Below are 14133 nucleotides of genomic sequence, written 5' to 3'. Positions count from 1 at the left end.
TATTGATCCAACACTAAACAAAAGTGATTGAATGAATATGTGCAAACAGCTAAGAAGAACAAAAGTAATATGGGGTTTTTTTCTGCCTGGACATGCAAATCATGTTTAGAATAAATATATGGGTTCAGTCTCGAACTGCACTGACCTAACTCTAGAGCTGTATTAAAATACCTTTATTCATGCTTTATGTAATGAACTGAACCTTAGACATTAGATCAAAGGCAAAATCTAAACTATATATTGTAATTTTGATGTTTTCTCCAGGACAAACAAGATGAAAAAGCTAATCATATTTAAATAAAAATGAACACTGGATAGAAGCCAGTTTTAAATTGACAGAAAGACAGATTAAAGCAGAGAAATCAATGTCATACATTTAGGCAGACGGTGAAAAGAAGAGGAAAGAAGGTCCTACTAAATCTTGCAATGCATTTGAAATTTAGGATGTGCTTCTTTCCATGCCTCAGCCTGGAAATATTCTGAAATTTTCAATTTAAACTTTATGGACCAAATTTCTGCTATTAACAGCAAAGCAATGCAAATGTTTTTCCCAGGGTACAACTGCAATAATGCACTGGGAACCAGGGTCCCTGTGAAAGAACTTTTGTCACTAAAATAATTCTTCTGTCACATTCATATCTCTAAGTGGAAAGGTGAACATCCAACTGCTTCCAAGCCTGCTCTACCTTGTGCACATATACACCCCTGCACACCCTGAGACACACAGCCTAATTAGCAGGTATGGCACTGATGATCTGTTTCAGCTCCCTGTGCATCTTCTTCTCCAGCAGCAACTTCAAAGCTTCAGGAGGGTTCATCAATAATGGCAGGGCTCCTGCTGGCAGCTTGTATCAAGGGGAGGATTTGCAAACTAAAAGGTCTGCCTCCCTCCAAATTCACCAGAGCTTCTCTCAAATGAGGAGAAACTTCACATGAAATCCTGCCTGAAGGTCAGACCTCCTGTGTTTTCTTCCTGTTCAGGAGCTCCTGGGCATTCATACAGTGAAGTGAGCAAAACTTATGTGCTCAGCTAACTCCTGAAAGCAGGACCAGAATGTCCTCAGGTTTGCACCTTATATAATAAAACCTCAAGGGGTGTCTTTCCCTCACACACTTTGTCTATTAAAAGCACAACACAAATACAGAAAATCTATAAAATCCCTCCAATCCCAGGAGAAAAATAAATAGAAAAGCAAAGGAAAAAGAAGAAGAAGAAGAAAAAAAGAAGATTGCAATAGTGAATTATGGGCCAAAAAGGCAAAGATTCCAGTTTTTTGGTGCATTGGGTCATATTCCAGTGGGGAAAAGGCCTCTTCAAGAGGGACTGTCTGCATCACATAGATAGAAGTAGCTAATCTTCTTAGCCAAAGACTAGTTTAAATGCTCTTTTCATTACTCAAACTAATAATACATGGAAATTGTGCAGTGAAGGCAAAAGTAGCACAAACTCACTGTACTGACATAAACATGATGAAGAATGCTATAAAAAAAGAGAAACACTACATTCTTTTGTCAAGTGTTTATGTGTCAATGCTGGAGCTCCAGGTAACAAGGAAAAGGATTTAGGAAATTCAGATATTAAAAAGAAGAAATTTGATTCAGCAGCCATTATAGAAATCTCTGTGAAGACTTGCAGTACTTCCATTTTAAACCACATCATTTTAACCTGAATATAGACAAGAAATTCTGTATTAACAAGAATTTTGGCAAGTAATATTCACCTAATAAAGTCTGGTTTCTTACAGATACTTGTGTCCTGGGCTTCTACAAACACACATACAAACACATTCCTCAGCTCCTATTTCATATCCTCCTGGGTTTCACCCTTCCATTGTGTATTATCTTTTTTTTTTTTTCTGCTGGTTTTTTAACAATATTCTTGATGCTGTCAGTCCCCTTTCCATAAACAGCAGCTAGACATGGAGCACCACATGGCACAGCTGGCCCTAAATTCTCTGTGCTCTTGTTGCAGCCTCTCCTTCATTCATATGGAACCCTGTCCACAGCAGCTCATTTTCACAGAAATGTGTACAAGCTAATAATCTTTGGGAAATCCTTTGTTAATCTGAGTTGTGATTGGCCAGTGGTCAGAAATTACTAGGAGGAACTGACAGTGCAATCACATCAGCCTTGCTTCAGAAGGAAACCAAAACCTAGAAACATCACTGGTTTTGTTGAACAGCAGCAGCCTTTTCAGTAATTCAGATGTGGGATCTTGAATACCTATGAATCTCTGGCACAATAAAACAAATCCTAGGGTAGGCTCTTCAATATCCAATCACATGAGCTGGGGAACTAGGAAAACCCTTTCTAACATCCCTTTCTAACACAAGAACTCATCCGATATTAACATGCCCGAGAATGAGCAGCAATACATCATGATTAGGGTACCTATAATTTTGTTAGAAAACTTTCCAACATGAGATGCTGAATCCAAAATAAGGTTCCTCAGTTTTGAATGTCATTACGATCTAATCACTGTATTGCCTGAAGGAGTTACTCTCCTAGAAGCCAGCAGTTATGACTAGATTACATAAAATATGTAGAAACAGAGGATATTCCAAGGAAGCACAAACATTTAGACCTTCTTTCTGGCAGAGACTTATTTCCATAGTTAAATGAAATTGCAAATGAAGCAGGCTGTAAGAGAACATCAATGGTACAACAGAAGAAAAAGACAAATCTCCAAAAATTGAGAAGCAGTTCCACAGATTAAAAGAGATGACTGGTGTGGTCAAAATCCTCACCCTGATTAAATTTTTATGTTAATATAACAATTGGGAAAAGCAGGAGATGACAATGAAAAACTGGAGACACAGCAATCTATACAATCTACAGTGGCTTTTGCCACTGTAAGAAAATCATATGGAGATAAACTGTTGATGGATACCCTGAAATAGAAGAGAAAGATGGAATAGCTGACTATCTCCTTTGTTTTACACTAACTGGATACTAGCAGGCATGCTTCAGTGTACAGAATAAAGTTGTATAAGATATTAGAGATAATATTCATGATTCTTCAGTTGGTTTAATTGCCTTGAATACACATTGAAAGGGAACGGGGATAAGATTAATCTGGAAGAATTTGACATGGGTCTGTTCCCCCTACAGAACAGCAACTGCCCAGCATTATGCCTTCATGCCTCTAAGGACCGCTCTCAAAGGCACAGGATATGATTGGCACTTTTAAACTAAAACACCAAAGGTTCAAACGGATTCCACACCACAGCCTGGAGATCAAAGACGCACACAGAGCCTCCAGCCCATATTCATACTGTCACTCAACAAAGGACTGCTGGCACACAGACATTACCCATGGAGAGGCTTTTCATTTCAGAGGCTAAGGAATGGGTGCTTGCATTTGTCCTAGTAAGAGTAAGTGTTCAAAAAATATTTTCCAAGTTGTGTCACCTCAGTGAAAGTCCTTCAGAATGACATAAGTCTTTCCAGACTAATACAACTTGCTTCTTTCACAGATATAAAATGCTCCATTAAAAAAAATTAATTTTGTTACTGTAAAAGATAATTAAATCAGCCAGCAGTTGAAGGTAGCTAATTGAGAACACAAATTCCCTTTCTGCTGCTGATCATAACTAAATCAGAATTTGTCAAGATCAAGAAGGAAAAGTACCTATTTTTGATATGGCATGGAAAGAAGACGTCACCTTCAGACTGAGAGTCTTCTCAACCTCTGATAATCTTCCCTATTTCACATTGTTTCAGGCCATCAGTGACCTGATTTAACCAGTTAAGTAAAAAAGACAGTATCCTTATCAAAAGCAGACAGTAAGGAAAGTAGAAACTGAAGCTGCCTTGCAAGAATCTATTTCCTTCCCCTCCCTCATCATTGCTATAATTGGCCGAGTAGCAAACACAATATGAAATTTTCCATTAATTTTACACTCTTGGCCTTTTGCAACATTGTTTGGTTTTGGCAGCTCCTTATTGTAGAGAATGGAGAAGAGGCAGAAAAGAGAAATTCATCCAGAGGAAAAGCAGTCACCCAGTAACTTGGAAATCAGGGCTAAAAGGCTTTCAGAATGGTTTTGCAGTCAGCAAGCCTCATATTGTATTTGTCCAGGAAAGTATTTTGTTTTAGTTTGTATATTCTGTTGTTCTTTCATCCCTATTTTTCCAAGACTATCAGCATCATCCTGCATTTTTCTTGCATGTAAGAGAGTAATCACTTTGCTGAACTTCATGACACCTGAGTAAATCAAATCAAATGTTCCTGCTAGGGTTAAGAGCTTTGTTTTCATGACTGCAGGCACAAGGACAGGAACAAAGCTTTGAAGTCAGACATCCAAATGCAAATCCTCTATTCAATAATACAATGTCAGGTTAGTTTTTGTCTATATGCTGTTTTCCCTCTTCTTGACTGCAACATGAAATGACTTTGTCATCATCACAATTTCATACAATAATTTATGTGAGTTTGCTGTGATTCCTTGAGGTGAAGTTTCAAGTTTTGAGGGAAGATAGCCTTATATTTTATCAGGCTGAATATTATTGCTCCACTTCTGAGAACTACAGATTTCTATCTTGTCCTCCTATTCAAGTTATGATTTTAATCAGAAACACTTATGACAGTGGATCCTGAAGAGTGGAAGGATTTGTACTCTCTTTCCCCACTATCTTATATATCCTACATCTGATTTGCAGATACACATATTGCTGTCACCATATGACTTAACACTTCCACATACAATATTTAGATTGTTGCCATTGCTGCTATACCATCCACTAAGCCTTGTCACACTTCTCAGCCATGCTGTTGTGTTTTTTCATCATTCAGTCAATCAATATATAAAAACCTGACATAAAGAGCAGTTTTGCCCCATGAGGATTTATCTAGTGCCCACAGCATACTATGCCCAAGCAGTGAAGGATACCTTGATGTACTGATATCATAAATAATGCTTAAGACAGTCACAGCCATAGTGGTTAAACGCAAAGAAATAAATGCTCTCTGGTAGCAATGCTTCATATCATTCTATAACTGAACACATATATCGACAAGTTCAGGAATTTAAAAGCTTTCTAATCACCCTCCCTTTGACTGAGCAACTTCATGAACAAATTGATTTCCAGATAGTATCAGGCAGAACTTGACTGCAAATGAAAAGATTTTCAGCACAATGAAATCCAGCTATTTAAAACATCCTACATCATATGGAAATTCCACGTGACAATTTAAAAAGAGAAAAAAATATAAAAAAGACTTCCAGCCACATACTTCATTATAGGTCATGAACTAGGCCATTTTTAAGAGAGAGCGTTAAAGGATAGTTTCAAGCTTTCTATTTTCTCCACTCTCCCCAAAGACACACTATTCTTTGGTTTCCACAGAAGAACTGTTTTTCACATCAGAAAAAAAATCCTGAAGCAGAAGAAAAAAATATCTGATCTGACAAGCATTGCAAACACAGTTAACAAGCTACTTTAATTATCCTCCTCAGATTTTCCCATTTGTACTCTGATCATCATCTTCTTCACAAACTTAATTATGCCTCATTTGTTCTTGCTGCACTACTCTCAGTGAGTATTCCAGGTGGAAAAGAGGAGCCTGTTTGTAACTGTAACCTCAGGTAATTGTTATATATTATTATTTTATTATTTTGCTATAGAATAATTTGGGGAAAATTTTTTTTAAGAAAAAAGAATATACAGGAGTATCTTTCGGCAATTTGAATACTGAGTAGAAAGCCAGGGTACTTCTGCATCAGAAAAGCAAATCTTGATGGCTACGTGAGCAGCCATCCATCTGAAAATTATCACTAGACAGATGATTGAATAAATGAAGAAAATCATGCTCTTATCATCTGCATTTTAAAGATTAGTATTAATAAATTCTGATTCCTCAGCAGAGGGAACCTTTAGACAAACTTGACCTTTGAGAAAGTCAGAAAGAAGAACAATTGGGAATAAATGTGCTTTGTGAGTTAAACACTGAGACACGAACCCGGTTACTATTTAGAATTTATGTCCTTCCAGCACTTTTAAAGCCAATGGGCATTACTGCATTATCACTGAGTACAGACTGAGTAAATACGCTGAAGTACCACAATTTAAGGCCTCAGGAGTTGTTTCATATAACTTTTCAGAAGTCCTAGGTTTGCACCCCTATCCTACCATAACTGAACTCAATTTCACCTAGGTTGCTTTTTGAGGCACATTATTTTTACTTAATTAACCTACTGAGACACGTGCCTGCTGCCCCAAACTTACAAGCATTTTTGAGTACAACGAAATGCCAAACTTAAAATCCAGTGCTATAATACAAGTAACATAATTTCACTGGTCTTCAAAACTGAAACATAAAAATTACACAAAATGCTAAGTTTTAAAAGCATCAAACCTAAGTTTCTAAATTTAAATTAAAAAAATCCAGAGAGACAAGACAGTCAGCATTAGAATACATTCCATTCCATGACTTACCTGAACCAAATTCCATCCCTTTAGAGATTCAGCAATGATAGAAGTAACTGTTGCACATACACCACCAAAAACCATCAGATGATTAGGTCCATATTTTATTGCATCATAGAAGGCTTTGAGTCCTTTTGCATTGTCACACTGGAAAAAAAAATAGAGACAATATTCAATGTCACAAATAAAATAATTAACTATTAAATAAATCTATTGGGCAGTTTGGCAGGGGAAAGAATTAGGGGTTCCACAGATATAAACATAAGACCTAAATACGAAAAATTAGAGCACTCTCTTCTGGACCCCTAATGTGCCATAGTTAAAGAACAACAAAACCCCTCCTTACATTGCACAAAACCAGAATTTTGATACCACCATTTGACAAATAGTTTAAAAGTACAGCAAAAAATCAACCAAAACTGCTACTTTCAGAGCTACCATTTCCCAAAGCAAAATTTGGAATGTAACACCAGATTTTCAATAGGACTTCCATAGCTGGAGGAAAGTTTGACATTACTAATGGTCTCTAAAAAAAGTTCTGTCTCTAAGTAACTTCTACTCAAAGTCCAACCTCAGTATTCTGTGCAAAAATCTATAGCAGAGAGCCTTTCATTTAGAAGGATAACAGAAACTCTTCAAAAGATGACAAAATATTCTTTTAAAATGCTAGGCATTAATTGTTCTGCTCTCATAGCTCACAAGCTTTGAGTGGAAGGCTGGGCTAGATGGCATTCTAAGGTCCTTTTAACCTGACCTGTTCTTGGCTTCCCTGATAATTAGTTTGATCATTATTTCAGGTGTAAAGAATTTTACTGTGAATTGAGAGCTGGGCTGAGAATTCAGAAACAAAGGCTCATGCTAGTCAGTATTTCAAAAGCTATAACAATTCTCGAATAGAGTAGTATCAATCATTCATAATAACCTTAATCCCTAAGCTTGCAACAGAGTATTAATAAATTATGTGCCTGAAGGTAAGAATTTGATTCCAAACCATACTGGAAATCAGGAGTACCAACAGACTATAATGGCAGCTGCCACTGCTCCACTAACAGCACTCCTTTCTCTTTTCAAAACAAAAGTTTTCTGCCCTCTTTGGCCTCCTCTACAAAGTCTTCCTTAAACATACTCTTTATAAGGACTATCACATACCAGCCTCCAATATTTCATTATGACTATTCAATAAAACAGTTCATTTACTCTCAGCATCCAAGTAGTAATTGTATTGCATTCTGCAGAGAGAATAAAGATTTTGACTAAGAAGTTTGGAAGCTTATATTAATCTCCTTACTGAATTAATATGCTAAAAGAAAAATTATTATATTTGCATTCTATCTGCAAGAATAGAATTATTGCTCCCACTTACTTGAAAGGATACAGATATTTAATGCACAGACTCAAAGTGCATAGTCTAACCCAACGCTTTACTTCTTAATGCAAAAAAGAACCCAAAACCACTCAGTATGGCAGAGGATCCCCTATCAGTTTGATGTGTTGGTGGCAAGCTCACATTGTGAGGGAATTAAGACTGTGATCTTTGGAAGAAGCAACATCCTCCATTCTTACTCCTTCTCTCCCTAGTTAAAGACCAGTTTATTCCAAATGCGACTAGAAGGCTCAGCTACTTCTTGAATTTATAAGCAGCCAAGGACACTAGAACTTTAGATATCTGCACTTAATTGACATTTAGCCAAGTTGTTTCCCTCATCCACCTTACCATTTGAAACTGCAGCAGAAGAGATTGTTGAATTGATTTGTATACCAACTTAAAACCAGTTAATAAATTTATTTTTCTTTTTGCAGTAGGTCACATTTAAAATGTATCACTAAGTAGCAGTTTAAGAAGAACACAAATCATATATGAAATAAAAATTATGCTAATAGTAAAATAACTGTCCTAAGTTGCAGACCGTGAAGGGTCACATACATGAAAAGTTATGGATGAATAAAATTCTGCACTCTAAATGATAAAGACTTTGGCCTGTTATCTGAAGTGAAATTCACACTAAAATCCACCCTTACACCACAAAACACTGATGCATTTCTAACTACTATTTGCCCACAAAATGCTTCTCACTGCACTAAACTTCAGCAATTATGGATCCCAGTAGGTCAGCTCACTGGGAGGTCCAGAATTGGTTTTAGTATAAGGTTTTTCTTTCTTATTTGATCTTTTCATGGTTATGAGTATACTGGCATGACAACAACTCTTTTTCAATCACACAGCAACTCTCTTGGGAAGGTAAAATCTATGTTCATCTCTGCCCCAAAGTGAAAGGTTCACACTGCTGAGATATTTTACTGATCAATCAAGAGTACCTACAATACCACCTGGGCTTCTCTTCTATGTGATCCAGTTAAAAGCCTGTCATGTTTTCACCTTTTTACTTTCCTCCTGACTAGTCTCAGTTCTCTCTCCTCTAGGCCACCATGAATAATTATAGTAGACTCTGCCTATTCCTTGAGCATAGCTGTGCCAATAGTCCAAAGTGTGTCTCAGAGATAAAGAGTAAGAACTCAATACTGTGACTGGCCACAACTGGACAGAAATGAAAGGAAAAATGAGAAAGATGGGAGAAAGCAGACTTTCACATTTGTTTAATGTCACATTTCACAGCATACACTGTGTATAACCTTCTTCCCTGCAAGCAACAGAACAGTCTGTCACAAGCATTGAAAAATAAACATTCAGATAAAAATAATAGCCCTACCAAGCCAGACAGACAAGCAGTAGAAAAGGTTTCTTCCTGCCTCTAGTCTGAAGAAAGCATCCTTAGTGAGCTCTGGAAGCCCTCTGAACAATTAGACTTTTTCAGAAATCCCAGGTGGCCACCATTGCTGCTCATGGTCTTCAGTTGCCAAACCCTACCTATGGTAACCCTAAATGAGGGCAAAGCTATTGAAAGAAAACAATCACTGAAATTCCCATCATATCACCACCAAATAACTTTTTGAATTGGTGTCCCCAAGTGACTCCAACTAGGTCCAGAAACAACCCTTTGCAGCAATCTATTTACAGTACAACAGAAGACTGCATAAGAACCAAAACCCACATTAAAAAGCAAGGGCTAGAAAGTCCTGGCCACATGTGGATGACAAGAATCTGGCTGTCATTAATTAGAGCGTGACTGACAGCAACAAAGGGGAAAGAATCCCTCATAAAAAGTCACAAACTTATACTATGAAAGATATAAAGGAGCCAACACTGCTTTTACTACCAAGTTTTGATCTTTTGCCTAAATTGTCATCAACATGCCCACTTCGCTGAGCTGAACTGCAGCCAGCTCACTTTCAACCCATACATAAAACCAGGCAGCCACACTGTGCCCCTGAACTTGACTGCACATTGAAACACTGACCATGGTTGCAATACCTGTCTTAGTTTTACAAAATCTAGAGTTTCGAATATATGCAATTTGTTATATATTAAAATTTTCTTTGGTAGAAGGGGCTGCTGAGAACTACCTACCCCAAACACGATAATTCCTTATCTCAGTGCTTAGTCTCAGTCAGAAGCCAGCAATAAGTAAAATATAAATAGCAAACATACATATTAATGAAATAATTACATTAAGAGTATCTCTTAACACACTGACTTGATACAGATTAGATGGGAAATTACCAAGGAAAAATATGAGCAAATCACTAAGCAAAGGTTTGTGAAATGTCCTGCCTCTTGCTGTGACAAAGACAGTTTAGTATCACAGCTGGCACCTGACAAAGTGTGCATAGAATCTCCTGTTTTAATTAAGAAAAATAGCCAGATGAATGGCTGCATAGAAGACAAGTCAAAGGAATTTGTGGATTGAAGTGCTAACCTTCCTGAATCCTCTTGAGAGGAGAGACTGACAAATAAAAACTATAATCGTGCACTGAGAAAAGGATCCGAATACACAGGGAGGAAGAACTGCCTGAGGCATTAGGGGTGCACAAGGACAAAGAAACATTTTGGGAGAGAACAGCACAGCAGCTGAATACACAAGAGAGATCTCCAGTGTACCCAAAGGCCCTCTGCAGCTAAGAAGAAAGATCTCCCATGTGAAGGCCACACATCACTGAGGTCAGGAGAATCAGCAGGACTGACCTGTGAGGGTTGTTGGCTGCCAGGAAGGCTGTCTGGCAGACAGTGAAAGAGACACCAGGGTGTGAACTGAAATCCTCGTGGCCACAAGCATAACACACAGCAAATCCTTGGTGCACAGAGCAGAAACTCATATAGCTCTCATACATAAAAAGTTTTGCCAACTCCTGTTAACATTAACAAGTTTGAGTAATTACAGAGCTAGCACAACAGCAGATTCTCATAATTTAACTGATCTTGTTAGAGCTGCACAGCAGTGAACACTGTAGGGATGGATGCACTGGTCCCATGTGTGATTATGTTTAGATTTCTAGCTGTTGGATAGCTATGCTGAACTGTTTCTCAGTAAGCTGTACTCTGGCACAACTGTACTTTTTCTGAGTAAAAGTAAACATGAGGAACTATTTTGGTGTCTATTGAGCAACTGGCAATTGATGTCAGAGAGCCTTTGTGAAAAGAGGGAATAACAAACAGCTGTAATCTGCATAATAAAATATCCAACTTTATCAAGTGATATGAGAGCTTTCAGCAGCACTCTGCCCTAAATGCTCATAAATATATAAAGAGACTTCTTTGAACAGAGAGAACAAAGATACAAAGCCTTATTCCAATTCTCTGTGAAATCTTGTTTAGAAACTAACTCTGTGTTACATCAGCTCAAATGCAGCTGAGATGAGGAACACCAACAATTATTCTAATTTAATTTTCATTGACTTCTTTAAAGTCATCAATCACTACAGACAATTCAGTGAAGAACTTATAGACAACTGCTCGGAGCTACAAAAAATGCCAATCAACTTAGCAAACTCTGCCTATTTTATATGGGCAGTGCATGCTTCCCCTGAGGTTTCTCTCTGTTTTCAAGTATCTGCAACTCAGGTACTTTAAAAACCAGCAATTATATTTTTGCATTTCATCACTGCAGCTGGATTTTCTTTCTGTGAGTTTGTACAACTGCTCTTGGAACCTCCACTTTGACAACCACAGCATCCAGTGACAACGTAATTATCCATTGAAAGAAAAAGCACTACCTTTCATTTCTTCTAGAATACTTCACACTGTGCAAAGTAGGTGTGAGATGTCTTGCCAGGGGATGTTTGAATGCCAAAAGTTCACAAATACATAAAATTAAATTGGACAGATCAAAAACAATTCAAAACTTCTTAATAGAGAGATGGCAATTTCCTCAGGAAACTCCTGAATCACAGATTATTGGTGGCAAGGGTATGTTCTAGGGAAGCAGGACTAGAATGTCACCTTTTCCTGCTGATCAGTTGTTCCAGGACAGTGCTGAGGACTTGCATTGTCTGGTCAAAACTGCTCCAGCCATTCCTATGTTCTGCATTTAATAACAAAAGCAACCCCCTCCAGCAACTACACTAAACTTCTCCATCTTAAAATTGAAGTTAACCCATCCCAAACTGTGGGCTCTTCTGCATGTGATTTCTCTGTCATCTTTTAATTTTAACTACTAGCAGTCTGGCTTGGCTTTAGAAGGAACGGAAACAGCAGAGGAGGACTTTATCTATTCCGTGAAATATTTCCCACTAAATTAACTCTCTCACCTTGATACCTCTTGACATACTTCGAGACTTTACCTAGCAACTTCTTTATCTGATTGTGCCTGCTGCACAGGGAATAGCTCACGGAGTGCTACCACTAAGGTACTGGGGCTTGGCATCTCCTTTAACAGCTTGTATTCTGCCTTAGGTGTTACCAGCCTCTTTGATCACTGATCCCACATCAAGGGGGACCACTCACTCCTCTGTCCCCTCATTTCCTAAGAGACTGTCTAAGCACCTCATGAATGCTCAGCCTCTTGCTCAATGGCATTTTCTTTTTACTCAGTTCACTGTTTGAAACTGAGTCCTTTCAGCAAGATAAACAAAAATTTCCTGTCTCTCCTTATAAGAGTAGTATATTTACTTTACCCAATAATGCTCTTTTTTTATTATAAGACTTATATTTTCAGTCTCGTTACTATTTCTTGGAGTATATAACATTTACACTGAATGATTCCAATTTAAGAACTCCAATATGAAATGGAATTCAAATGTAGCAAATAGACAAATCCTGTGTAATCAAAACTGACTCTATGTTTCCATCCTGCTTAAATATGCAGTAGTAGCAGAGATCAAATTGACTTCCTCTTTTCAGAGTAAACTTGCATTCAGCTTGAAAGGTGAAGTCTATCCTCAAACAAAGGTGAAGCTTTTCCCTGATATGAAACTGCTACACACACAGAAGTTCAGAAATCATCATGAAACATTTTGTATATTTGTGATACTTAGATCACTCCCTTTAAATAAGGCAATTATTGGGTTGCTGTGGCAACGTTTTGGTAGCAGGGGTGGCTTCCGTGAGAAGACACCAGGAGTTGCTCCCACATTTGTCCCCAGAACTGACAGCCAGTTCTGGCTAGCTACAAAAGTGGTCCACCACTGCCCAAAGCCGAGCCCATCACCAGTACTGCTGAAACTCTGTGATAAAACATTTAATAACAGGCAGAAAAAACACTGCACAGCAGCTGTGAAAGAGGAACAAGGAAAAAAAGTGTGAGAGCAACAGCCCTGCAGGCACGAAGGTCAGTGAAGAAGGAGGAGCAGGAGATGCTCCAGGTGCTGCAGCCTGTGGTGAGTCGCTGCAGCCCATGGAGTTCCATGATGAAGCAGAGATCCAATGTATCTTTTTTTCCTTTTTTTTTTTTTTTCCTGGCTGTACTACTAATCACATGCTGGAGTTGTTCTAGGGCTACACAGTGATGAAATTCATAATTCAGGTAACACTGGCCAGGATGTCTGTAAGAAGCTGAGCAGGAATTCAAAACATTAATATCTCATTGTGAATTGCTAATGGAGAGCTAATATTTGGGCCTTACAGAGATCCTACTGTGCAACATGAGCAATCAGTCAGATCTCACAGTATAAGTTACTGAGTTTTGTTGGATTGTTCTGAAGTTAGACCTGTCATCTTACCTGAATCAAATTGGTTGGTTCAAATATTCCTGGAGCAGAGGTGATTTTAAAGCATCCATAGTGTATTTGCTCACCCACAACATACAGTCTGTTTTATTTAACTCACTCACTTCTGCATCCATCTAATAAAATATTTCACAAGATAGTTTTACAGATGTTTTCTAATTAGCAGCATTAATTGAAGTGGATGAATGTTCCCACACACATCTTGAATTAGAATTTTTTCCAAGTGTGCTTAAAACTGCATGTGGATGTTCACATTAATGGTTTTATGGCATAAATATATTAAACACCAAACTAAGTCTTGGTACTTTATATTGGTTTTTTCTGACATTCTGGTGCCCAAAACGTATCAGATACTTCTGTTCATTCAGTATTAACAGGGAAACCAATGCCTTGCTTACTTCTTGCTCCAACATAACCTACTCTAGTCCATTGCCATTATGTTTTATGGAAATAAGTGTAATTATGGAAATGCATAAAATTCCAAAGGAACAGTAAAATAATATATCCAAATATATTTACAAAACAAATAATATATTCTGGTTTTGAGAATAAGCTGGCTTAGTTTTCCCCAGCTATTTAAATTTTTATCAAGAAGCTCAACATTACAATGATATCTAACAAAACAAAGAATTTATTGAATTATTC

The 14133-nt window shown here is 37.7% G+C and overlaps 1 protein-coding gene across 3 annotated transcripts in view; it reads right to left on the bottom strand.

The window, feature by feature from the left end:
• The window catches only part of GABBR2 (gamma-aminobutyric acid type B receptor subunit 2), a 457467-nt gene that overhangs the window by 347793 nt on the left and 95541 nt on the right, over positions 1-14133 (bottom strand). For all 3 annotated transcript variants that reach the window (XM_085052324.1, XM_085052322.1, XM_085052323.1), the window contains one exon: positions 6439-6576. In XM_085052324.1, the coding sequence (XP_084908450.1) occupies positions 6439-6576 (138 nt within the window). The remainder of the gene's footprint in view (positions 1-6438; positions 6577-14133) is intronic.

This window comes from Lichenostomus cassidix, chromosome 2 (assembly GCF_008360975.1).
Source record: "Lichenostomus cassidix isolate B80296 chromosome 2, HeHo_3.0, whole genome shotgun sequence".
Lineage (NCBI taxonomy): Eukaryota > Metazoa > Chordata > Aves > Passeriformes > Meliphagidae > Lichenostomus > Lichenostomus cassidix.
Note: the sequence above shows the minus strand (reverse complement) of the source record. Positions and strands in the feature narration are given on the sequence as shown.